At 38.5% G+C, this 27,215-nt stretch overlaps 1 protein-coding gene across 1 annotated transcript; it reads left to right on the top strand.

The window, feature by feature from the left end:
- The first annotated feature begins 262 nt into the window (after nt 1–262).
- Nucleotides 263–26,439, top strand: LOC126380515 (RING finger and SPRY domain-containing protein 1-like). The gene is made up of 12 exons (XM_050029976.1): nt 263–438; nt 2,351–2,544; nt 6,600–6,780; nt 13,313–13,483; nt 15,123–15,330; nt 15,791–15,954; nt 16,317–16,412; nt 17,591–17,808; nt 18,158–18,302; nt 18,786–18,901; nt 20,132–20,225; nt 22,005–26,439. The coding sequence occupies exons 2-11, from the start codon at nt 2,354–2,356 to the stop codon at nt 20,217–20,219; spliced, it is 1,578 nt and encodes a 525-aa protein (XP_049885933.1). The 5' UTR covers nt 263–438; nt 2,351–2,353; the 3' UTR covers nt 20,220–20,225; nt 22,005–26,439.
- The last annotated feature ends 776 nt before the right edge of the window (nt 26,440–27,215 follow it).

Here is a 27,215-nt window from a genome sequence, read left to right as displayed (position 1 = left end):
TCTTTCGGATAATCAGGTGAGCAGCCTGTAATGTCCTAACCAAACTTAATGATTACTAAGTGGTTTTTGTAATAAGTCGTCCCACCGGGATTCTTCTGCTCGACTTTTTGATACACGTCCTCACGGCACATCTCTAGTAGGGTTTGCCTAGAGGTCGTGCAACCAGGCCATTAAATTCTAAATAAAGATTTGCTTAAATCTCATGAAACCAGACCAGAAAATTACAAAAAAAAAACTGATCAAATCTGACATTCAACTGACATTTGACATGGCGATCGTGTAGTGATAGAAGTATTAGTAGAAAGAAATTTATTATTTACAAAGAAATTATTTTACGTTTTTATCTTTACGCACAGTGTCATACTGAAAATTCCTTAGTTTCAGCTGTAGTTTTTAATTGCAGTATTTTTGAATTACCGTGATATGTTTTAAGTTAAGGTAAGCATCAATTTTTGTTTATGTATGACTCAGAACCAGATGGTAGAATTATTAAAGAATGCCCGTAGTTGTTGATGTTGTTATAGGTTGAAATTATAATAGTCAATTATGTATGGGTTGAATATTAGGTATGCACTGCTAGACTGTAGTGCTCTCTCTGGTGTATTGCGTGGGTAAATTACATATGGCCAATCAGCATTAAGATTATGAACAGCCTTCGTAAACAGTGCTTCAATTGCCAATAAATGTACTGATCAATGCCGACCGTCAGCATGGAGGCAATTTGTGTTCTGAAAACTTGTTTTGTTTTTAACATAACATATCACTACAAATGTATCCCTGAAGAGCTAGGCAGTTATTTAGTATAATTATACATCTACTGCTTGTCAGCTATGTTTTAGTTCTCTAATATGGTTATGTCCTCTAAATATTCCAATGCTTTAGTAAATAGAAAAAGGAAATCCTTCAGTTAAAACCTAATAGAGTCAACTTGTTACCACAAACTTGAATCTGAGGTAAGTATTAGAAAAGTATATTTGGTATAGTACTTCATATCCTTCAATATTTCTTCAAAGTTGTAGAAACAATTTATTTGTGATTGTTGCAATGAGGGACTTTCCAGGCTATGTTCCTCAAAAACAATATAGTTGGTGTTGTACAGATGTAACGTGATAATTACCTATTCTCCCATTGCTCAGGTACATCATTATTAAAAAATATAATGTAATGGCATGTATAAAAGTAATTATTGCTTGGTATTTGGATAAGATATGGTATAACAAGAAACAAGAAACATTGAGAAGCTGTGTAGGTAGAATTATGTTGCTCCCTATATTGCTTTTCTTTATTTTGTTCAGAATAATAATGGGTGGAAGATGTGTTGTGCCTGGGTGTAATAATAAAAGTAACCATTTTATCCATGAAAAATAGAATGTTAAATAACGGCAACTCTCCCACCGACGTTTCTTTTGGAGAATGTAGCCTAGAAAGTCCCTAATAAATTTTAAACATTAAACAAACAAATGAGCATCTCTTATTATGTGCTAAGTTGAGAATGTGTTAATTACATATTATTATGTGTTATGTTTCAAGTGACAATGTAGATATTATAAAGATTTATCACATTGTTACTAGTACTTTAACAGTGAATCGTTGAAGCCCTAAAGCCTGCTGTTCTTTAAACATCCAATTCCCATTGTTCAACTAATGTGTTTGGAAATCCCACTCTTTATAGATAATAATATTCCTTTTAATTGTTCATGATTAACTATACATTTTAAAGAACAAAAATAATGTGTCTTACAAACATTGCATACTGTTAATTTTACTCATTAGTACATTATCCATATTTAAAAAATCAAATAAAAAATAAAAATAATAAATAATCATATTTAAATAGAGTTATAGCTACCTATCACTACATAATGTCTACGTATTATATGTGCAATGTCAAGAACTACTGAAGATGTTGCAATATTAACTGTAGGAAGTGATTATTATGTCTTAGCAAGACCATAATAGCGAAAGCTTAATAAAATTTTAATTTGTATTCGTGTAATTACCTATTAATATAAATATAAAATAAATGATGTGAATAACGTTTCATAAAAACAGCTCTGTATGTGATGTGTATAAAGGATATGGAAAGACCAACTGTTCTTTTACAGATATTGCATCAAAAGGACAGGCAAAATTAAAGAAAATGCTTTCATATCTTTAAAGAATACTTATTATTAGTTGAGTTATTTGCCCCAATACTAAATTTAATTATTGTATCCCCATTACATGATTTCTTTCAAATAATATGACATAACGTAAATAGTATGCATAATATACTTCACTGCTGGGTAAAAACCTCCTCTCAATTGGAGGGAGCAAGGAGTATGGGTGATGATTATTTTCACTTTTTCAGGTTATGGGTGTATGCTGGTGCAAAAACAAGGCCCCGGATGTGGGCGAAGCGTACGCACCGGCGACGCCCAGCTCGGGAGCGGCGGACACGGAGACAGGCTCGCCCCGGGTGGTGCCCCCCAGCCGGGCCACCTGCGAGAAGATCGACCAACTCGTGCTGGAGATGCTGTCGCTCATAGCTTCCTTTGTAGACAAGTAAGTGTCACCCCACATTGACATTTGGCTCACTCTAATAGCATGCATCAAAAATGCACATCGCGAGTATGTAAAACCTAGCCCCCCCTAGTTGGCGGTGTTTTTGCGAAAATAATAATGTATGGTTCACTTGCTGCATAATGTAGACTCTTGCAAGATATTTGCAAGAGTCAAAGGCAACAGTTTCTTGTTCAAAGAAACTATAGTCCCATAATCTCCAGTCAAAACATTTTAAAAAGCTGCAGTTGTGTTTTTTATGCAATAATAAATAATGCAGCTACTTATGAGTATATTTCTTTGTTCACTGTAGAGCCAGAACGTAAATGTGGCGCTTTTGCCCAGTAGTAGTGGGTTCTGTGTACTAGACAGGTTGTTAAATGATTGTTTGTATTGACCTCAAACTCTTATCCAGTGAGTAATAACTATCGATCTCGCGAGATCTCGTAAAATTTTTGGGATCAATCCCGAAGCATAATATGACGAGATCCCATTCGAGATTGACGGGATTGGGCGAATCTCCTTGAGTTATACTTTTTGTTTTGATTGTGCTGATTTCCAAAGAAAACTTAATTATTTAGTTAGTAATATTCAAGATTTTGTTTTCTTTCAATAAATATTTTGTTTTAATTAACCTCACTATCACAAACAAGCACTTTTCATCGTTTTCAGCCATCCTAACTTTATATTTTTCAGGGTTCTCGAGGGATTGATATTTCCTATCCTGCGGGATCTCGAATTTGCGATCTTGAGTCGGGATTGTATTCCCTAGTGTGTAACATAGTTACACTTTGAATTATCGATTTTTACATAAATATAACAATTTTTACATAAACAACAAATACTTGTTGTCGATCGCCTCATCCCCCTAAAACTACTGCAGCTTCTCACAACGTCTATAGCCGAGGTCAAGTAGCTGAAAAAAACCAACAATACTGATGGATAATGTTTTACCTACAAACATTACAATCATTATTTATTGTCTTCTATGTATCGTTTTTAATATATGTAGTTTATCTAGGTATACTTATTATTTCAACTTTTTATTTTGCACTGTCTATCCCACTACGCTTTGTATTAAATTCATTTCCTATACCTAAAGGTGGCCTGGAAAAGATTGCTACCTTAGCAATAAGGCCGCCTGTAGCCTATCTAATTATAATACCTAATGTATTTTTAATATGATTTAAATGCAATAAAGAGTTTTTTGTATTGTATTGTAATATAATAAAATCGTGTTTTTTGCCCGTTCTACAGTGCGTATTTTCCCCGCTTGCACTAGTAGTATGTCTTGAAGTATAAAAACTGCTGCAGTAGCTGCGAATGTTTATGTTGTCCGTGCCTGCATACTGTGAAATGAGAACATGCAATCATGTAATTATATCTTTATCGCGTGCTGTTGCGAATGCAGCCACCAATGTTACGCTATGTGTATTACCTACTTAGAAGACCGTAAATACAATGGGAATAAGGGACTTATCTCTTTCTTCTTCTTTGTATTTAATTATTAATAAAAGAATAATAGTTAAAATACAAAAAAAAAAAAACAAGAAAAAGGTAATAACAAGTCCGACATTTTATCACGTTTTATGACTTCACAATGTTCTTTTTCATACAAATTCCATAGTAATTTTGTGTTTTGACGTTTAGTAAAATGCAACTGATTTGATATTCAAATATCAAGCAACATTTATTTTTATACATGCTTTTGCCATTACATTGCATTTTTCAAAAATTAATTACCCGAGTAATGAGAAAATAGTTAATTATCACGTTTGAACTGAACAACGCCATCTATATTGTTTTTGGTTAACGTAGCTTGATAAGTCCCTTATTCCCATTGTATTTACGGCCCTCTAAGTAGTTCTAAGCCCCTCATTATATTTACAGTAGTTTGTTAGTAATGAGTATTTAATACAAATTTAGATTTTGAGGCTTTGCTGTCCTCTCCAAGGTTCTTTTTGAAAACGTAAAAGTAGGTATTACTCAATCATATTTTGTTAGTAACAATTTATCTTAATAATAGTAATTAAATACATTAGTCAGTACAAACACTACTTATGTAAACATTACCAGTGAAGCTAATAATAGCGGTGTAATATTCGATTATGTAAGAAACAGTTATATTTTCTGCTGGCGATCTTGTTTATTTTGTGTTTTATTTAACACAACATAAGGTCACGACTTTATCCCAATTGGGGTAGCCAGAGGTACATCCCAAGACTATATATTTTAATTGACTTCTTAAATCACAAAGAGTTTGTTAGCTATGAGGGTGACATATTCTGTATAGTAAAAACCCTCTATAAAATACTAGAATAAAAAAAAATCACAAAGAGACAAAATTAAATCGAAAAAGTCTGACTCGGACGGAACTTGAACCCGAGCTCTTGTCATGCCGGGACGAGCGTGTTAACCGTTACACCACCGGGTCCGCCTCCTAATTTAATTGATTTGGTTTAATTTTACTTTCTTTCTTTCCGTAGGCACGGGTGAGTGCTGTAAAAACAAAAATCCTTCATTTTAATTTCATACTTACTCCCCTGGGAAATATAACTATGGACTTAAATACAGAAAAAGTTAGTTTTAATAAAATAGGACGAATGGGAATGGAAACGTGCATTTTATATATGTTTTTAAACACGAATATACGTATACACAACAGCCACAGTCTAGTGGTTAGAGCGTTAGGCTCACGATCTGGAGGTCCGGGTTCTATACCCGATGAGGACATTGTCGAAATCACTTAGTGATTTCCCGGCTATTAGCCGTAAAAACACCTCCACCAACCCGCATTGGAGCAGCGTGGTGGAGTATGCTCCGTACCCCCTCCGGTTGATTGAGGGGAGGCCTGTGCCCAGCAGTTGGACGTATATACGCTGTTTATGTTTTATACGTATACACAAACTTGTTACAATATTACCACCACCCACGGAGTTACGCGCTCAGATATACGGGATCAGCTCAAACTTGTAAAAAATTAACTAAACACCCCATGTTACGAGGTTTGCAATAAAGAACATTCCAAGCTGCGTTTCCCAAAGATAGTACAGATGGCGCTGTCGAGATTTAACGCGATAATTACTTATTTTCTCATTACTCGGGTACATACCTAATTATTCAAAATTACAATGTAATGGCAGAAGCATATATAAAAATAATTGTTGTTGGTATTCCACCTCACAACCCACACGATAAGAAGAAGAATAGGTTGGGTTGGAATACCAGCTTCATCAACCCTGGTGTCAGGGTTATATTTGATATTGTTTATTGTTTTTGGGGTTTGATCGGTTTGATATTTGAATCACATTATGTATAGAATTATGTTGCTACGTATTGCTTCTCTTTATTTTGATCAGAATAATAATGGGTGGAAGATGTAATTGAGCCTGGGTGTAATAAAAATGGTTAACATTTATACCCAAAAACAAAGATAAAAGGTGCATATGTCTGGTCTTCTTCTTCTTTGCGAGTCGATGGCGATCGATACTAAATTTTTGCTGACCAATAATTGGCCACGCTTACGGCATTGTCAGTGGCATCCATGAAATTAGAAATTTAAACGAAGGAAAATCTTTAACAGCGCCATCTATATGTTGTTTTTGGGGAACGTAACCTGGAAAATCCCTCATTGAATTGGGTCATGTACTAGGTTCAAGATAAATTACGAAATTCTTATTACTAAATTAAGACAGATCTAAGGACTAAGGAAAATCTTTTTCTATATTAAAAAAAAATCAAAAATCATTTATTTCAGACATGATTAATTTATGTAATATGGACCACATTAATTAATTACACACTGAAAAAAATAAAATTAAATTAAATTAAAATCAAAATTAAAATAACATTTAATATAACTTATTTATGAATTTTAACCAAGAAAAACGCAATAATAAGTCGGACATTTTATCACGTTTTTCTATAACGTCACAGTGTACTTTTTAATACGAATTCCATAGTAATTTTGTGTTTTAACGTTTAGTAAAAAATAACTAATTTGACTAGTTGGAAACTAATTTATATGCCCTACAACCAGTGCTATATATTTGCTTCAGCGATGAGGAGTCTCCGGTTTCGTTGGTGAAGCTCCACGTTATAGCTGATAAGGAAGAGGGGTGGATCCAGGTGGTGACGTCAATCGTCAACGTCATCCCTCTCGAGGACCCCTTCGGGCCCTCGGCCGTCACAATCCTGCTCGATGATTGCCCGTTGCCGTCCAAGGAATCTGTTATCAAAGTAAGTATTCAATTACCACTGAGTACAAAAACTACCCATTTCCCTCATCAGGTGCCGCTACTGTTGAGTGTTCCTAAATTTTGACAGTTCCCCATGCTATTTGAGTAAAGAAACATATTGTTTTGCTTATATTTTTACACTATAACCCTTTGCGCAGTGTTTCACTGCAAAACCATAGTGGGGTTGTTCTTCTTTTTTATCGACAATGATCTGTCCTTTGTTCTGCTTCTGATAAGTTATGTTTTAGAATTTTATTTCATGTTTTGATTGTCCAAAAATATAGTTATCTTATTATACTCAAAATACAAGCAAAATACTAACCGGTTCCTCAATTAGTTATTAACGTAGCTTGATCGTTTTTCACAAAATTATGTGACAGAGTGGTAAATTGAAATGCTGTCTCCGATGAAAAGGGCCACTCTGTCACAATATTTTTTGGAATGCGCCTGCAAAGAAAAGTATGTTACCAAGATAAAGAGAACCACTAAATAGTCCTCTACAGACACATCTTTATATGATGTTTTAAAATATTTATTGCCGTTATAATTTTAAAGATGTTAAATCCGATAAATCGAGAAAATGTCTTTTTATTGTCGATAAAAAAGAAGAACGACCCAGTGTACCCTAAAGATCGAAAAGAAGAAAACATAGAAAAACTTGTTTTCAATCAACACTGCATTTTTCCAATTCCACGTTGCTCCACATTGTATAGCAATATATCAGAAAATTTTGCTGAACAATTCTAGTTTCTTCCTCATTACACAATCTTCCCCTCCCTTGCGGCTTAAAGGTCACCTTCAGTCACTTCTGATTAGGTAAACGCATCTCTTTGAAAAGAGATAAAAGCTAGAGAGATCACATAAGTTACCTCAAAAATAAAGATGGTTCGTAATACAAATATCCACACATAAGTCATCATCACCAGCCCATTAACTTCCCCACTGCTGGGGCACGGGCCTTCCCTATGGATGGATAGGGAGACCGGGCCTTAAACACCTCAAAACACTTTTTTTTTGTGGTCACCCATCCTATGACCGGCCTTTGCGAAAGTTGCTTAACTTCAACAATCGCAAACCGAGCGCGTTTACCGCTGCGCCACCGAGCTCCTCACACACACATAAGTACATGCTCTTAATACTTAATAAGTCACAAGTAATCAGAGGATGAAGAAGTGTAAAAGACAATATAGTGACTAAGATTGCGAATGTTAATATGATTCGGACACGTAAAGCGAAGAATAATAGGATTGAGAAAGCAGTGTATAAAGTGAAGGTTGGTGGTAGGGCTCTCAGAGGAAGACCTATAAGGACGTTTATTGACCAAATTGGAGATGTCCTTAGAAAAGATTCAGTACAATCTACTGCGAACCGGCGTGCGTGTATGAAACTATTGACGAAAGTGGAGGAATCAAGAGAAGTGTGTCAGGATTGAAGCAAATGGAATTCCATAGTCTCTGCTTACCTCGGTGGGAAATAGGCGTGTTTTGTTAATCAGAGGACAACTTGGAGCGTCATTTGATACGAAGTCCTAAGATAAATAGGATGAAGACAGACATGTGAAATTGATTATGTGCAAGAATATTGGATTTCATTTTTGATGAACAATATCGAATATGCCGAATGGCATCCTACTGTTGCAAGATGGGCCATCCCGTCCACAATACCGTCTTCACCATAAGGGCACACGGGGCCCGTGCCCAGGGCCCCCATTCTCGGGGGGCCCCGAAGGATCCACAATTTCTCTCACACATTTATTCTCAAAAAAATTTTGTCGGGCACATTACACTTTTTTCACAAATCAGGAATCTTATCAGAAGGTTAGATTTACAAGGCATATCATATACTACGCCATTATATTATCGATGACTGCGACTTTTCCAAAAACCAAAAAACCTATGCTCTATTTGATTACCTATAAATGGGTTCATACGTACTTAGTAAAAAATAACAATAATAATAAAAACACTTTATTTCACACAAATTCACAAAAAAAAATGTGTTTTTCTTTTTTTACTTTCCAGTTCGCTTTCTTTACTTTCAAAAAGGGCCCCAATTCTTGTGTGCCCAAGGGCCCCAGCCTAGTGTAAGACGGCGCTGCCCATCCAGCCATCTATTCTCTGAATCACCGCCGTCGGGTCGTGGGGCTCTATTGGTCATATCCGGTTTTCGCGAGTTTTACAATGTCGTCGACCCATCTGACCGATGACAATTGGTCTAATTTATTTCTAAGCTTCAACGTGTAAGAGACTTTGGTAGAATTGCAAGCCTAAAATGCTGTTTGTGTGAGCTGTAAAGAGAAAAAAAAAGTGGTATTTGCATCCTGCTGTTTACATACATACATAAACAGCCTATATACGTTCCACTGCTGGGCACAGGCCTCCCCTCAATCAACCGGAGGGGGTATGGGGCATACTCCACCACGCTGCTCCAATGCGGGTTGGTGGAGATGTTTTAACGGCTAGCAGCCGAGACCAACATGTCCTCCGAAGCACGGAATCATCTTACTTTTTCGGACAATCAGGTGATTTAAACCTGAAAAGCCCTTACCAAACAAAGGACAGTCTCACAAAGTGATTATAACCTTTATCCTGCTATAACCTTTTATTGCGTACACTAATACAATATGGATGTGTGGATTTATGTAAAAAGAAACGGTTTAGAACTAGAGTCAAATATTTATACGAGTAATTAATAAAAATATCAGACATTGCAATATCAAAAATATGTTCAGATCTATAAACGTTCAGTTGAGCCAAATCCATACAAAAAATACGTGGTTGTTTTACTTCAGTAAATATAGGGATAAGATGATATTTTATAGTAAACCGTTTTCTTATCATGAGTTTTACTTCTTCTATCGTGTGGGTTGCGAGGCCAACCCCATCAACCCTGGTGTCAGGGTTACTATTGAGCTGCCAAAGGCCCCTGACATGGCTCATGTAACGACTACTTACTTACATCAGTAAGTGGTAACCGGGACCAACGGCTTGACGTGCCTTCCGAAGCACGGATCATCTTACGTTCGGACAATGAGGTGATCAACCTGTAATGTCCTAACCAAACTAGGGATCAGAAAGTGATTTTTGTAATATTTCCCCACCGGGAATAGAACCCGGGACCTCCGGATCGTGAGCCCAACGCTCAAACCACTGGACCACGGAGGCCGTCATGTCGATATGGAGGCCGTTATCATGACGATAAGTAATTACTAGTGTATTGCCGCAGTACTAAATTAGTGAAATAGTAACTCCAATTCATAGTACGTTTGTTAGCAAATAGCGACCGCCAGTCTTCATATTAGCCGCAACAAAGTATCCACGGTCGTGTTCGATCAACTCGTTAAGCACTTGAGGGTTTTTCCTTGACCTTAGCAAACTGCTGTATCCACATCTTATGCCTTCAGCCAATACAGCTGACGATGCGCCGCGCTGCAGATTCCATCAAGTGCATCATTCACTATACAGAGCATTAGTAACATCGTAACAAATACTCGAGAGATGATTCAGACCATGAATCTGACTTAATATCAAGTGGATTTTTCCATCGCAAAATTCATAATTTAGTTTTTTTTAAATTATTTTCAGTTCTATACTTTTGCGTTGGAAAATTCCTCTTAATATTAACAAAGAACAATCAGCTGAATCATCCCCTTCAGTATTCATTACGATGTCACTTACACCCAGTATAACTCGGGAAATGTAACTCCACCCGGCGAGGAACTTTGTTTCATTCTTTTTTTAATTGGATTATTTGAAAGAAAGAAAGAAAGTATTTATTATTAGAGGACGCCACAGTAACAATACAATATTTATGGATCACTTACAACTACGCACATTATAATATTTAATTAAGACATAATTAAACAAAGTAAACAGTACTAACGTGTAAGCCAATTACAAGTGAACACAACATTCATCATAAAAACAACATCTAGTCTGTTGAGACTAAATTTACCTATATCTAGACTAGTCCTACATTAGCCCATATATGATGTCCATCAAAATTTATAATAAACTGCCTAACATATTAAAAGAAGACAACATTTATTAATTAGAAGGTCACTTTTTCTTCTTGCTGTAATAACTTACAGCACTATTAAATACCTTGATGATACTGATGTTACTATCCGGGAGGTCCGGGTTCGATTCCCGGTGAGGAAGGGGACCCCATTGTCGAAATCACTTTGTGAGACTATCCTTTGGTTGGTAAGGATTTACAGGCTTGAATCACCTTATAGTCTGAAAAAATAAGATGATTCCGTGCTTCGGAGGGCACGTTAAGCCGTTGGTCCCGGCTATTAGCCGTAAAAACTCCTCCATCAATCCGCAGTGGAGCAGCGTGGTGGAATATGCTTCATAGCTCCTCCGGTTGTGGGACGTATATAGGCTGTTTATGTTTTATGTTTATGGTAGCAAATAAAAAGGGGACTAGAGGACTTCGTATCAACAGTGACTGTAAGTTAGATACTGATTTCTCGTGGCTCTATCCACCCCGTTACGGATTACGGGCGAGTGTATGTAAAAAAGGCATGCAGCAAACTAAATTGCATATCAGGAGAGTTGAATAATCAAATAATAAACTTCAGTACGAGATACTCTGAACCGACGTGTGTGTATGAAGCGATTGATGAATGTGGAGGAAGCAAGAGAAGTGTGTCAGGATCAAAACACATGGAATTCCATAGTCTCTGCTTAGCCTGGTGGAAATAGGCGTGAGTTTATGTACCTATGTATGTATGTTTGTTTACTTTTTTGCGTGATGAGTGATATTCTACTTTATATGCTACACTTTCGCAAAGGCCGGTCATAGGATGTGTGACCACAAAAAGAAAGTTTTCATCTCGAAATCCTCCGTGCTTCGGAAGGCACGTTAAGCCGTTGGTCCCGGCTGCATTAGCAGTCGTTAATAACCACCAATCCGCACTGGGCCCGCGTGGTGGTTTAAGGCCCGATCTCCCTATCCGTCCATAGGGAAGGCCCGTGCCCCAGCAGTGGGGACGTTAATGGGCTGGTGATGATGATGATGATATGCTACACCAATAATCGTTCGTTGCAAATTTTCTCGACGACTTTTAGCAGTGTCCATCCCAAAGATAATTTTACTGGGAAGTTTAAAAACTCCGCTAAATAGTTTCAATCCAACCGGATTTAACCGTTGCTCTGCCAACGCATATATGGGTTGCGGAAGTGAACTTTGGCCTTCAAGTAATTAGTTGAATGTTATCTATATTATGCACTCTGACTGCTGATAATAACGCAATAAAGCAGATAGCGTGTTAAGTGTGGGTGTAGTAATCTGCATCGAATACATTATGATTAATATTTGATGCAGTGTTCGTAGTTTAATCCCTATAAAGGTATACACGGTGTTAGTGACATCGTAACGAACACTTTGAGTTGTATTTTTCGTCGCATAGGTATGGAAAAAGCAACGTAAAGGTATAAGTATTGTCAATTCAGATTCCAAAGTGATTGTGTCTTAGTATTTTTTAATTTTTCCCCTTTTAACTAGTACTTGAAGAGCTCGGTGGCGCAGCGGTTAAGGCGCTCGGTCTGCGATTGTTGAAGTAAAGCAACTTTCGCAAAGGCCGGTCATAGGATGGGTGACCACAAAAAAAAAGTTTTCATCTCGAGCTCCTCCGTGCTTCGGAAGGCACGTTAAGCCGTTGGTCCCGGCTGCATTAGCAGTCGTTAATAACCATCAATCCGCACTGGGTCCGCGTGATGGTTTAAGGCCCAATCTCCCTATCTATCCATAGGGAAGGCCCGTGCCCCAGCAGTAGGGACGTTAATGGGTTGATGATGATGAAATAGTACATACTGATACTGTATCTAGCATATTGTAATAATTTTTGTAGACCGAGTTATTCCGAAACCCCCGGCAACAAAACGTGAGTCGTTTCTTTGTCCAGTAGTATAGATGCCTTAATGTTCCAGGCTACATGGACTCAAGAAAGGAGTCATGACACGGGTGATGTACTATAAGACCAACTTGCACTCAATCTGAGTTCTAGACCACTGGATTCGACTTTATGAATTTGAATTAACGGCCTCCGTGTCGTTAATCGCTCACGATCTGGAGGTCCCGGGTTCGAATCCCGGTGGGGTCTCTTTGTGGTCCCTAGTTTGGTTAGGACATTGCAGGCTGATCACCTGATTGTCCAGAAGTAAGATGATGCGTGCTTCGGAAGGCACGTTAAGCCGTTGGTCCCGGTTACTACTTACTGATGTAAGTACGTAGTCGTTACTTGAGTCACTTCGGGGCCTTTGGCGGCTCAATAATAACCCTGACACCAGGGTCGATGACGTCATCCACTTGACAACCCACACGATAGAAGAAGAGATTTTGAATTCATATTTGGATCACAGATAATTAATATCACGTGGTTTGAAGGATTTGTGCCCAGTTAACAGCAATGGTGTCGCCCCCTATTACAAAGGACTTGAACGTAGCTGGCGAGAAGTGGGTGTACTATGCACCTCTGCCTACCCCTTAGGGGATACAAGCGTGATGCTATGTAATGTTGATTCCAGGTGACTCAGCTCCTAGGGTTGTCGTCAGCACGAGCCAGCATGGGCGATCTCAACGTGAGGGTCGAGAGGAACATCTGTATCGTGCTTGGCTGCATCGCGGAGAAGCTGGCCGGACCCAACAGTGTCGCCGTACTGACAGAAAATACGTTAGAGTACCTTCTCACATTCTTGGTCAGTAATATGTTTGGATAATAGATAATAGGCTAGTTTCCAACTAGTCAAATCAATTACTTTTTACTAAACGTCAAAACACGCAATTACTATGGAATTTGTATGAAAAAGCAAATTGTGACGTCATAGAAAACATGATAAAATATCTGACTTATTATTACGTTTTTCTTAATTAATATTCGTAAATAAGTTAAATAGAAAAAAGAAAATGTTTTTCGGCAGTTTTAGATCTGTCTTTATTTAGTAATAAGAATTTCATAATTTATATTGAACCTAATACACGACCCAATCAACATAAAAGAAACAAAGAAAACATCGCCAGGACACCAATATGCCCGAGAAAATGTTTTATGTGTGTGTTTGGCGTCGGATTTACCCTACCATACACTTTTTTTTGTTTTGTTTTTCCCCGAAGGGTAAGGCAAAGGGAACTATGCCCATACAGCCATGTCTTACGTATTTTTTTCTTGATGATTGATGAAATGATGAAAGGTGATGATGATGAAACCTAAGCCCCCACCCTCGGAGTAAACTCCTACTCCGAACCCCAAACGAATTAACTCAAAAGTCCGCATAAACTTTCGAGTTATGAAGTGGCTTCTTGGCACGAAGCGAAAACAGGCAAATACACATTGTTCATTGAATACTCCGATATAATAACACTCGCGATTGTCTTCCGACTAACTTAATGCGATCAATAATTAACCACAAAACACCACTTCGTATTAATTATTTAGATTAATCAATGAAGAAAGCAACCGTCCCGTTCCCGTTTCCCGCCAAAAAACCCTACCATAGACTAGATGGTAACCTAGTCAAATGAGATACTTTTACGAAAAGACGATGCAAAAAATCAAAAAGTATCTTCATTCAGTTGGTAACAAAATTACACTTTGAATCGTGTCTTAGTTAACATCATCATCGTCCGCCTAAAACAACTGCTTCTTCTCACAATCCTCGAACAGGGCCCTAGACGTTCTTAAAAAAACATAAACTTATCGATAAAACTCTATGAATAGACGCTAAGATAAAATTAAGTTTATTGTCTACCAGAATCGACACCATTGTCACACCCCTGACACTTCATACAAAGCACCTCGTTTCACACAAACACTACACATTGACGTTATTGTACACGCGTATATGTGTGTGTGACGTCTGACGCCATACGTTTGAAAACTAAAGTAAGACCGAGGGAGGGTGAGGTAAAACTAGCCAGTTGCCATTCTCTACGTAGTTTTATTCTGTAGGCATAAACGTCATTGCTCTCCATATTTTTTTTCTTGAATGGCTTCGCCTTCGCATTTAGCCAATCATCAAAGTTAGGGAAACATGGATATAAAATTAGCGGAAAAGACAGAAAAGGATTAGTTTAAGTAAGTATTTTCTTTTTAATAAAATGGGCTAATAATGCATATATATATTATAGTCATTACTACACAATAAACATATTACTTATAGAAGTAGGAAAGGGAACACGGATTAAAAGAAAATTGCTCCCCATAGTATACAATAAGCACTATTAATAAACACACTTTTTTACTCTGCACATCAACCGTACACATTTTTTATTTTACCTGACTCGGTACTTGTCCCCTACAATTCCTTATTCTATGTAACGAATTTTATTTCAATGCAGGTGACTCGCCGCGAAGCCTGCGTGGTCCTCTTCGCGCTCATAGCACTAGAGAAGTTCGCTCACACGACAGAGAACAAACTGACAATTAAGACGAAGCTGGAACAGCAATCAGAGAACCCCCTGCTTATCCTAGAGAGGATGGCAGAGAGCACCGACTATGTCTGGAGACAGGTCGGCTTCTGCGCCAAGTGGGCCCTCGATAATCTGTGTGAGTTACCCTTATTGTTGTGGGTTTGCTTGTTTAGTGAATGAGTAGATGTAACTACAGAAGAAATGCTAATTGAAAAAGAAACGTGTTTATTATTTTTTATTAAAAATATAACGGCCTCCGAATTCCAGTGCTTGAGCGTTAGACCCACGATCCGGAGGTCCCGGGTTCGAATCCCGGTGGGGAAATATCGCAAAAATTTCTTTGTGATCCGAAGTTTGGTTAGGACATTACAGACTGATCACCTGATTGTCCGAAAGTAAGATGATCCTGCTTCAGAATTTTACTTACTGATGTAAGTAAGTAGTCGTTACATGACTCAAGTCAGGGGCCTTTGGCGGGTCAATAGTAACCCTGACGCCAGGGTTGATGAGGTTGGTAATCCACCTCTCAACCCACACGAGAGAAGAAGATTAAAAACATAATCTATACTAGCTAATGTACTTTCATGTGTATGTAGTTATCGTGGAGGGCAGGCAGCTATCATACGAGGTGGTCGACATGTCGGCCATCAACGTGATTCTCAACACACAGGACGTTAGCGAGTACCTCAAGATCTCCAGCAACGGCCTAGAGGCTCGCTGCGACTCCTACTCCTTCGAGAGCGTTCGGTGCACCTTCCAGGTAACAACAACACGCATGCACGCAAAAATACGCATGCATGCGAACACACGCATGCACGCACTCATACACGCGTTCATAATTTCTAAGACGCCTTCAAATTAGCCGCTATACGTCGCGCTTCTTGATTAATCCATAAAAAGAACGCGGTAGCTACCCATCACATTTCATATGGATTTATTAAGCGGAGTCTTTTAGTGCATAGTGAGTCGAACTGCTATAAACTTCACACATATTTAAATTTCACACTCAGCGTTCACTTAAAAAACAATGTCATATTATAGACGGCGATATCTCATGTTGGATGTACCTTTAACTACCCTAATTGAGATATAGCCGTGAACTTATGTGTATTGTAATTACAGGTCGACGAAGGGTGCTGGTACTACGAATCTGTCATAATAACCCCTGGAGTCATGCAAATAGGTTGGGCGACGAAAAATAGTCATTTCTTAAATCATGTAAGTGTATATTTTGTATTCGTCTATTAGTCTATAGAACGTTTTCCAATATATCATCAAATACCAGCCTCCCAAGTACGTTTACAAGTATAAACAAAATCAGTATAACAATTTAATCAGCTTATTATATATGAATATATAAAAATGCAAAATCGTTTATTCTAATTTTATTAGTTATAAACACACTGCGACGTGATAAAATGTCAGTTTTAAATGTTGTTGGACAGCAGGATACAAAATATAAGTTCAGATACAGATCACCCCCGACAGATGCCGCCAACAGTTTTATGACGTCGAGTGCGTTCGTAATAGTTCGGTGATTCTCGGTGCATACAGATTTACACATTGAACTGAAAACGCAGTGGGGTGGGGCGCACCCAGGTGGGCGGCAAAAGGGATGAAATACAGGAATACTCGCAGAAAAGTTACCTCAGTACTGTCAGGGGACCGTGGCAGTACAGAAGCCTTGGTCCCCTGTAACAGTATTAATAAAAAGTTATGATCCCAAAATAAAAATAAGAATATTTAAATTATGGTGAAACGAATGCTTGATGGACCGTTTTTTTTTTCTGGAACCTATTGATAGAGTCAGGAGTAATTTACTACTGACCAATTCTGACTATTTTTCTAAACGTCAATACGAGTCTTCTACGGAGTTTATTTATATGAAAATACAACAACATCATCTCCCTATCGTTATGTCGTTTTGATAGGGTCCACTTACCTAACCTTAAGCTTTGACATGTCCGGATTTTTACAGTAGCGATTGCCTATCTGACCTTCATGTCCGCGAAGGGGGAAAATACAGGTTAGGTCACATAACATAATACCTCCGAAACACGAATGTATCCGAAACTGTTTTCTCACGATGTTTTCCTTCACCATTGAGAACGTGATAATTATTTATGATCCAAACATGAATTCGAAAACCAATTCCAAACACATTGGTTTAGGCCCTTGCTGGGATTCCAACCTGCAACCTCACAGAGAGAGTCAACCGTTCTTCCAACGGGGCTACTAAAGCTCCAGATGAAAATACAATACGATGACGTTAAACCATAGAGCAATACAGGCCTCCTCCGGAGGAGAAAAGCCAGAGACAGGGCTGCTGAGGTTGAAGAAGCATTCTGTAATTTGTCTTTGACCTATTCAACCATTCTATAACTCCCTTGAAACAGGAAGGCTACGGCATAGGCGACGACCTGTACTCCTTGTCGTACGACGGGTGCCGCAAGCTGGTGTGGTACAAGGCGCGCCCGGCCGTGGTCAAGCGTGTACCGGCGTGGCAGCCCGGAGACGTACTGGGCTGCCTCATAGACCTCGCCGCTAAAGAGGTCGTCTTCTCTCTCAACGGCGTCCGGCTCGCGCCCTGTAAGGAAATCTTCGAAACCACGAAGTATGTCAACTTTTATATAATTAAGATTACTCATGTTCTGTTACTACGTTAAGCAGTTTGTCTTCTAGGGCATGTCGTAAAAACCGTCAGTGGGATTGTCCTTTGTAGTATAATGGACCATGAACGAGCGATGGGCTGATCGTTTGTCACCAAACTTTCATCATTTTGTTCATCGTATTCTATTCGTGTTATGTCGTACGAAGGTAAATTTATTTTGACAGTTCTAAAGCTAGTCCTTTCCCTTTCTTGCACCAATCGTATGAGAAGGACAGCACAATTATAGAGCTAAATAAAATAAAGTTTGTGTCTATCAGAATTGGCGCCATTATATTGTTTTATACCTGCGTAGGTACGGATTCTTCGCGGCGGCGAGTTTTATGGCGTTTCAGCAGTGCCGGTTCAACTTCGGCGCGGAGCCGTTCCGCTACCCACCCGAGGACAGACCTTTCTCCAAGTTTAACGACCACGGACATCTCTCCGATGACGAGAAGAAGGTACCATCAGGCTAGATGACAACCTAGACAAATGAAATACTATTTGATATCATCTTATTCTTATTTTCTTCTTAAGGTTGCCTGGAAGAGATTGCTACTTAGCAATAAGGCCGCCTATTGTATTCATTCTATTTATCTTTTGTTTTGTATTTTGTTTTTTCCTGTTTGTGCAATAAAGAATTTGTTATAATATGTTACCAGTAATATGGCAAGAAGTTATATGGTGAAACGCACGCTAAGGAAAGCGATTTTCTAATAATCAATAACCATTCTCATAAAGTACAGTATTGTTTAAGTTTCAATACTGTTCGCCATCGCCGAAATTCATTTCCATTTAAGCGGAGCGGAGATGTGGCGGATTGATTAATTGGAATTTGGGTGAGAGAAGATGTTCTATCATTTTCTGCTTTAGTTGATTCCTGCACGTCCCCGTTCCGCTCCGCGTCAGTGGAAACCCAGGGTTAATGGCTATGATTGTGGCAGGTGATCCCGAGGAGGATATACTTAGAGCAGCTGCGGTGCTCAAGTGTGCGTGAGGACTCGTGCACGCTCTGCTTCGACGACACCGCGTGCTGCGTGCTCGAGCCCTGCGGACACAGGTATCAATTTTCATCTTTTTATCGTCTCGATGACACTTCAAAATGTATTAGCCTAGTATTATAACAGCCTCCGTGGTCTAGTGGTTAGAGCGTTAGGCTCACGATCTGGAGGTCCGGGTTCGATTCCCGATGGGGACATTGTCGAAATCACTTTGTGAGACTGTCCTTTGTTTGGTAAGGACTTTTCAGGCTTAAATCACCTGATTGTCCGAAAAAGTAAGATGATTCCGTGCTTCGGAGGGCACGATAAGCCGTTGGCTAATAGCCGGGAGGCTATTAGCCGTAAAAACACCTCCATCAACCCGCAGTGGAGCAGCGTGGTGGAGTATGCTCCATACCCCCTCCGGTTGATTGAGGGGAGGCCTGTGACCAGCAGTGGGACGTATATAGGCAGTTTATGTATGACAGAATGACAGCATACATCGGCTGCTCTCGGACATAGCTGACAGAACACGGCTCGCGTTAGGTGAACCATTATTATTATTTGAGAATTGTGAGGGCCGAACTAATACAGCCCGCGAGATCACTGCGACCTTGTCAGATCTATTGTGACCTAAAACCCTACATTTAAAAGTCCCACTCTAGACCAATCCGTTCGAAGAGATCCAGCATCTTTTTGGGAGAAAGCTCCATGACTTCCCGGGGGTCCATTATATGGCCCCCAAGTGTACGGCTTCTACTATGTATGAGAGCCTCACAGCTGCACAGCAGGTGTAGTGGTGTTTCATCCTCCCTTAAGCAGAATCTGCATAAAGGGGACTCGGTCAGCTCCATTCTGTGTAGGTGCTTATTGAGTCTGCAATGCGCCGCGAGGGTCCTTATTAAAATCCTAACCTGTCCCCTAGTATGAGTAAGGATTTAGGTGAACCATAGAATAAAGAATAATACTACGTATAGAATGATAACTCTTCGCCCCGCATCAATGCGTATCGGGCGCCAACCTCATCCATTCTTAGTCTTAAATGACAGTAACCGGGACCAACAGCTTAACGTGCCTTCCGAAGCACGGATCATCTTACTGTCAAACAATCAGGTGATCATCCTGTAATGTCCAAACCAAACTAGGGATCACAAAGTGATTTTTGTGATATGTCCCCACCGGGATTCGAACCCGGGGCCTCCGGATCCTGTACCAACGCTCAACCACTGGACCACTTTTTTATTTGATTTATGCGATATTTGATTTAGTGAGACTTTGTTTGAAGTTGATGTATTGTGTTTGCTTTGCAGGGGTTTCTGTTCACTATGCACATCGCAGTTGAAGGAGTGCCCAATGTGCAGAGCGGCGATATTGAACGTGCGTCGGGAGGATACATGACAGGAGGTTAGTTTCCTTTTCACTCTATGTATATCACTCTTACGTGTTAAGTCATTAAGCCAAACGACCTCCGTGGTCCAGTGGTTGATTATCCTAGAGAGGATGGCAGAGAGCACCGACTATGTCTGGAGGCAGGTCGGCTTCTGCGCCAAGTGGGCCCTCGATAATCTGTGTGAGTTACCCTCCTTGTTGTGGATTTGCTTGTTTAAAGAGAGTAACTACAAAAGAAATGCTAATTGAAGAAGAAACCTATTTGTTATTTTTTTATTAAAAACATAACGGCCTCCGTGTTCCAGTGCTTGAGCGTTAGGCTCACGATCCGGAGGTCCCAGGTTCGAATCCCGGAGGGGACACATCACAAAAATCACTTTGTGATCCCTAGTTTGTTTAGGACAGTACAGGCTGATCACCTGATTGTCCAAAAAGTAAAATAATCCGTGCTTCGGAAGGCACGATAAGCCATTGGTCCCGGTTACTACTTACTGATGTAAGTAAGTAGTCGTTACATGAGCCATGTCAGGGGCCTTTGGTGGCTCAATAATAACCCTGACACCAGGGTTGATGAGGTTGGTAATTCACCTCACAACCCACACGACTTAGCGATAGTAGTATTAAGCCAAGTCGGAATCGTTCGAGCGCTTTGAAACCTCTGATGGACATCTCCAGCAACCCGCAGTAGAGCAGGGTGGTGGAAAATGCTTCATACTCTCGGCTGATTGAGGGGAGGTATGTGCAGTGAGACGTACTAGTATAAAGACTGTTTATGTTTTATGATGACGTAGTTGACTACGAGCGCTGCACCGCGCCTTGGCGGGGGACGATGCTTTTGATACGTTTGTCGTGCGCAGTCGTGCAGCGGGCTATACCCGTGAGACTGTCGACAGGCGCGTTATAGCGTAAGCAGTTAGATTTTATACAGAGTGTTAGTGACATCGTAACGAATACTAATGGGGATGAATTTGAAATGGAATTTTCCGTCGCAAAACTCATGTTTTTTTTACTTTTGCGACGGAAAATTCCACTTGATATCAACTCAGAATCATGGTCGGAATCATCCCTCAAAGTTTTCGTTACGATGTCACAACACCCTGTATAGGATAAGTTATTGTCGCTCGGTGACAGATGATCAACCCATCGCCTAATGGTTCATCATTTTAGAAAGGGCACAATCCCTCTATCGGTTTTACGACATGGCGGGGAAGATGAGCAGCTGAGCGTTCTGTTTTAATTCGCTTCCAATCTGGGATAGAAGTGAGTGGTCATGCTCTATACAGGGTGTTAGTGACATCGTAACGAATACTCAGGGGGATGATTTAGACTATGATTCTGAGTTAATATCAAGTGGAATTTTTCGTCGCAAAATTCATGATTTTTTTTATATTTTTTTAAATTATTTTCATTTCTATAATTTTGCGATGAAAAAATCCACTTGATATTAACTCAGAATAATCAGCTGAATCATCCCCCTCAGTATTCGTTACGATGTCACTTACACCCCACACAAGTACATACGGAAGCCATACAAGTAGGTATGGGTGTTAGTGACACCGTAACGAATACTGAGGGGGATGGTTGAGACCATGATTCTAAGTTGATGTCAAGTGGAATTTTCAGTCTGAATATTCCTGAAAATTTTTGTGTTTTCTTTAATTATTTTCAATTCCATACTTTTGCGACGGAAAATTCCACTTGATATCATCTCAGAATCATGGCCACAATCACCCCTCAAAGTTTTCGTTACGATGTCACTAACGCCCTGTATAAAGTAGATACTTGTGGTTGCAGGTGCCGCGGCGCAGCGCGTCGAGGGACCTGAGCGACTCGCCCAGCCCGAACATCACGCTGGACGAGTCCTCGACTCCCTCCCCCCGCGCCTCCCCCCCTCTCGACCAAGACGACGAGCCGTTCGACCTGCCCCCGCGGGACCTCGTCTGTTGCCTCAGATAGGTGTTAACCTATGTTAACGGGTGTCTCTTACTTACCAAATACCAACTCACGTGGGTAAGGCTTATTCCGTATTTCTACAGAACTGTTGGCACAGCTTTGCAAGGTTTTTGGAGAAAATATGAGTATATCTAATATGTTATTTCGGTGGAGCATATTTTATATATCTTTTCTGAAGTGGGCCTCGTAGTTTTGATTGATAAAAAGGTAACCTAACATGCAGTTACTGTCGCTTTATCCTTACTAAATATTTGCGCCACCCATTAAAAATCACCCTTATAATTATAACCGAATATTGAGCTCCAAGATTTTTTGAGCTATGTCTACAGTAATCTTTTGAAATCGACCAATCACCTTGCAGAACTAAAAACAAGTTGACCTGATAAATTGGTTTCCCTGCTTAATAGAGACAGCCCAAGCAACAGTTATAGTGTCTTAAATCATTCCGAAGCGACCAAAAGCCAGGTATGTAAGTCCTGAATCAATACTCATCACTGTATGCTGGCGTGAAATGCGGGCTTCTTTATTTTTTAGTTGATAATTTCAACCATGCAATGACTTTACAGTGCATTACATCGCATTTGTTGACTTGTGCACCTTCTAGATGTTTCTAAAGTCATATTTTGTAGTCGATAACAAATTAAGAAAATCAAAAAGATTTGAAAGTACCTGTAATCATTGTACAGTATAAACGTTTCTGTAAATTGCTAGTTAATTTACTTTTATAATTAATCGTATATTATATTTTGACGTGTGTAATTGAAAATACAATTTTAGTTAATGAACGCGAGCCTAAATTGTTCAGATTGAATATTGTTGTGTCCATCAGTTGTGGTCTATCTCTGAGATATCTGGACCCTTATTAATGTAGGAATTAAGAAAACGGCGGGAAAATATGTGTCTGTCTAAGTTTTAGTGTGTATTGATTGTTCAACGACTGACTAAACTAGGGCATCGCGAAAGACTTAGGTGTTATAGCATTTCTTAGAATATTTTATGTATAACTTAGCTCCATATATTCCAGTAGAATAGTCAGCGATATATTGCCATCGTTTCGAGGCGCCCTAAAGACAGTAACTCTTCTGAGTTTAATTATAACCTCTCACTGCGTAGTTTTTCCTACTATAGCAGGCCAGTTTCAGTCCGGCTTAGCGTTACTACCTATTTCTGATACAACCGAAATTACAGCAGAAAGCGTTGACAATAACTTGATGTGAGTGTAGGAGTAAAATTGTGACTTATTTCATAAATGGAATGCTAATTTTCCTAGATTCGTAGATTATTTATTTAATTATAATATATATTCCCGCCGTTTGACATCGTCGTAACGACAAACGTACAACAATTGTTGTAGCTATTATGATATATCAAAATAATTGTAAAGCTTAACTTCTAGTTTGCTTTAAAAGGTGAGGCCTTTAATAGTGTTAAAATTGCAATAGTCAATAATTGACTGTTTATATATGAATATAATGAATATCAAAATTGAAAGTTATATATTATAGTCTATGAAAGTGTGATGTACGAAATTTATAAGTGAACGAATTTAGAATGTACGGAACTTAAAGTTGTTGTTGAAACTGTTTGTAGGAGTAAATAGAGGGAGCTCGTTGTATCCCCATGACTATAAGGTAGAAAGCAATTTGACATGTCACAGTGTTGTGGCCAGCGAGTGGAGCGTCGGTGGACCGCCGTGACCGGTCGCGCTGTACAAACAGAGAATATTTTTTTAAACCAGCGTTTATGGTATTGTTCATAATTTATTTGGTTCATAATCATAATATACTACTCGAAAGAAAAGAGCCTAATTATTCGGTTTAACAAAATGTAGTGTCTGTTTTTATAGCTCCCCAATTAGCCGTTTATAGACAAATTATTCAATTGTATAAAATGAAACCTGGTATTTACTTTCTTTTGAGCAGTATAAATGTACTAAAATACGCCACATGTTTATTGTCCATAGCAGTGGAATCAATGTGCAGATTTCCAATAATTATATTGTCACAATAAAAGCATTGTATTTTGTTAGCTTATATTATAAATAGCAATTATATAAAAGCACCATAAAACGCTTTAATCACGTTGTATGAAGCACAAATTATATTTGCCAAACTATTTGTACAAATGACTATTTACGCGTGATCTCTTTCGGTATTTTAGCTGATGACGTAATGACACGGTACATTCAGGTGTTATTACTTGATTTTTACTTTATTTTAAATTTGATTAAAAATATTAGTACATTTCGCTTATAGGCACACACCGACGATAGTTGTCTTGCGTTTAATTCGTCGTATACGTAGATATAGAGATGGTAAAGTTTTATATTGACTGTATTGTTGTAGGACAGGTACAAAAGTATGGACCTTACTTAGAAGATTGTATTTCTATTTACGTCTTCAAATCAAATCAACTTTTACAACAAAATCGAATGGTTTTCTCCGAAACTATCGCACCCCTGCATTTGAATGTTAATGTCTAATTTTCTTTACTTTTATAACTATCCTACGACACCAACGTTCTGATCGTTTACGTAGTAGTCGATACATTTGCATTCATACCAGTCCTGTGATCACATGTGTCCAGTAAGTTAAGAATGTATTCCATCCATGCCATTAAATTATCTAAATATATGACGTACATTAGTCAAGCAGTATTTTCTTGTACAGATATTCGTAATAATAGGCTACACTATACTAATTTATCGTAGATATATCTACTTCATTGTGACATATTCCTGCAAAATCTTCATAGTAGGTTGTGTACACGTTATGCCTAGGCAAAATATAATATAATTTACCCCGGCACATTACTAAAACGAAGTAATAGAAAAAAGCAAGGAACTAATCTGCAAAATTGTTATACAAACTTGCTGTCAAAATAATTATTTCTTATCACGTTTCTTTGTCAATAAATATTTATAAACAATAGAGATGCGCCGAATATTCATATTCGGCCGAATGATCGGTATTGTCGCCGCATATATTCGGTATAATATCTTGAAATTTTGTGAGAATATAAACAAAATAAAGGTATTTTTTTATGAAACTTACCATTGTTCTTCTCGTAAGTTCACCCTCATGATTGTTATTTCAGGCCTCTTTAAATAATTACTTACCCATGCCATACATAACTCATACATTCATCAATTCAATCAGCTAATTATTAATCATATCGTTCCTGTGGCAGTGTTTTCATGTGACATAAATCTGGCGTATATAATAAAATGGCGTAAATATTATTTTTAAACATACACTTGAGTGATGTATGAGTTATAATGATACCGAATAGTTTGGCCGGATACTCGGAACGGTAATAGTTATACCGAATAATATTCGATTAAATTATTATTCGGCACATCTCTAATAAATACAATTTAAGCTTTATAGCATTACAAGCTGTGTGCCGTGGTGGCTGACAATGTCCCTTGTTCAAAAGCATATTTTAGAGCAATACATCTATTTCTCTTTTGTGCTTTCACTTATGACTTTTGTTTTTGCAGAATTATTTATTGTATTATAGTTTGACTGAGTGTGTTGCCCGGTTAACGATATTTGTCTTCGTGTAGCATAACGATTGGTTATTACTCTTGTACCACATAATTACAGTGGCTTAGATCAATGATAGAGCTTACATTATATCCACATTCAGAGGTATTTGATTCTATGTTAGATTTAGCACTATGTAATCATAAATATCGGTGTAAAAAATCGTTTACAATTTGGAGTAAGTTGGAATTAAGCTCCAAAATAAAACTAATTTTTAAGCCGATTTCATATATTTAAAATACAGAGATATATATTACTTTAATCGATGTTATTCTTATACATTTCAAATTATACAAATGTATATTTTCATACGATTTACGCCTCGTTATGCTCGTTGTCTGTATATAGTTCGCTACGATCTAATGTTTAATTATAATATTTTTCTTTGTCTATTTTATTAAAGTGTTTTTTTTTTTTATATTTTGTGTCAAATCACAAGGATCATTTGACTTGCTATTAGGTATGACTGGTTTAGTACAACGATTTAAATGTGTTATAAAATTAGCGTATGTAACCCACGGCCTCTTTCGTATTTCGCCATCGCAACAGCTTTCTGTCTTACTTATAAAAATAATTCATAAAGTGCTGTTAATTATGTATACAGGTAATATTAAATTGTAAATAATCAGTCATCTATTTCTCGAATTGTATACGTTGCATATCGAGAACAAAGTTTACATGTCATTGTTACGATTCAGTCACAAGATAAATAAAATCTTATGATGCAAGTGGATCTTTCACTTCTCAACCACCCCGCAGTCTGTGACGTTGTAGTTGACGTCTAATTAATTTACTGAATTAAGCAGTCTGATATCGCGATACTAAGTACTATAAATACTATTGAGGAGCGATACTGTACTATTGAGGAGCTCGGTGGCGCAGCGGTAAACGCGCTCGGTCTGCGTTTGTTTAAGTTAAGCAACTTTCGCAAAGGCCGGTCATAGGATGGGTGACCACAAAAAAAATAAAGTTTTCACCTCGAGCTCCTCCGTGCTTCGGAAAGCACGTTAAGCCGTTGGTCCCGGCTGCATTAGCAGTCGTTAATAACCATCAATCCGTGCTGGGCCCGCGTGATGGTTTAAGGCCCGATCTCCCTATCCATCCATAGGGAAGGCCCGTGCCCCAGCAGTGGGGCCGTTAATGGGCTGATGATGATGAAGTACTATAAAATAATGCTCTCATTTTATACTTATTTTAAACTAGAACTAAAATGTCCACAAGCCACAACATAACTGAGAACCTTGTATAAAGTGAGAGCATTACAGCCGGCCATAATTACTCGCCTCAAGCATAGTCGGATAATAAGCTGAACAAACCCGACCCTCATATTTGCATTCAAAAACTCACAAAAATACTTTTCTAACCATACGCATTTCAAAAGTAATAGGTACTAACTTACCTTTTTTTATGTGACTTATTGTTGGTTTGCCTCAGACGGTATCAAGTACTTGGCCGGAATAAAAGTAGCTAATTTTATGGCTTTTACTGTAAAAATGCACTATGG

This window comes from Pectinophora gossypiella, chromosome Z (genome assembly GCF_024362695.1).
Source record: "Pectinophora gossypiella chromosome Z, ilPecGoss1.1, whole genome shotgun sequence".
In the NCBI taxonomy this organism is placed as follows: Eukaryota; Metazoa; Arthropoda; class Insecta; order Lepidoptera; family Gelechiidae; genus Pectinophora; species Pectinophora gossypiella.
Note: the sequence above shows the minus strand (reverse complement) of the source record. Positions and strands in the feature narration are given on the sequence as shown.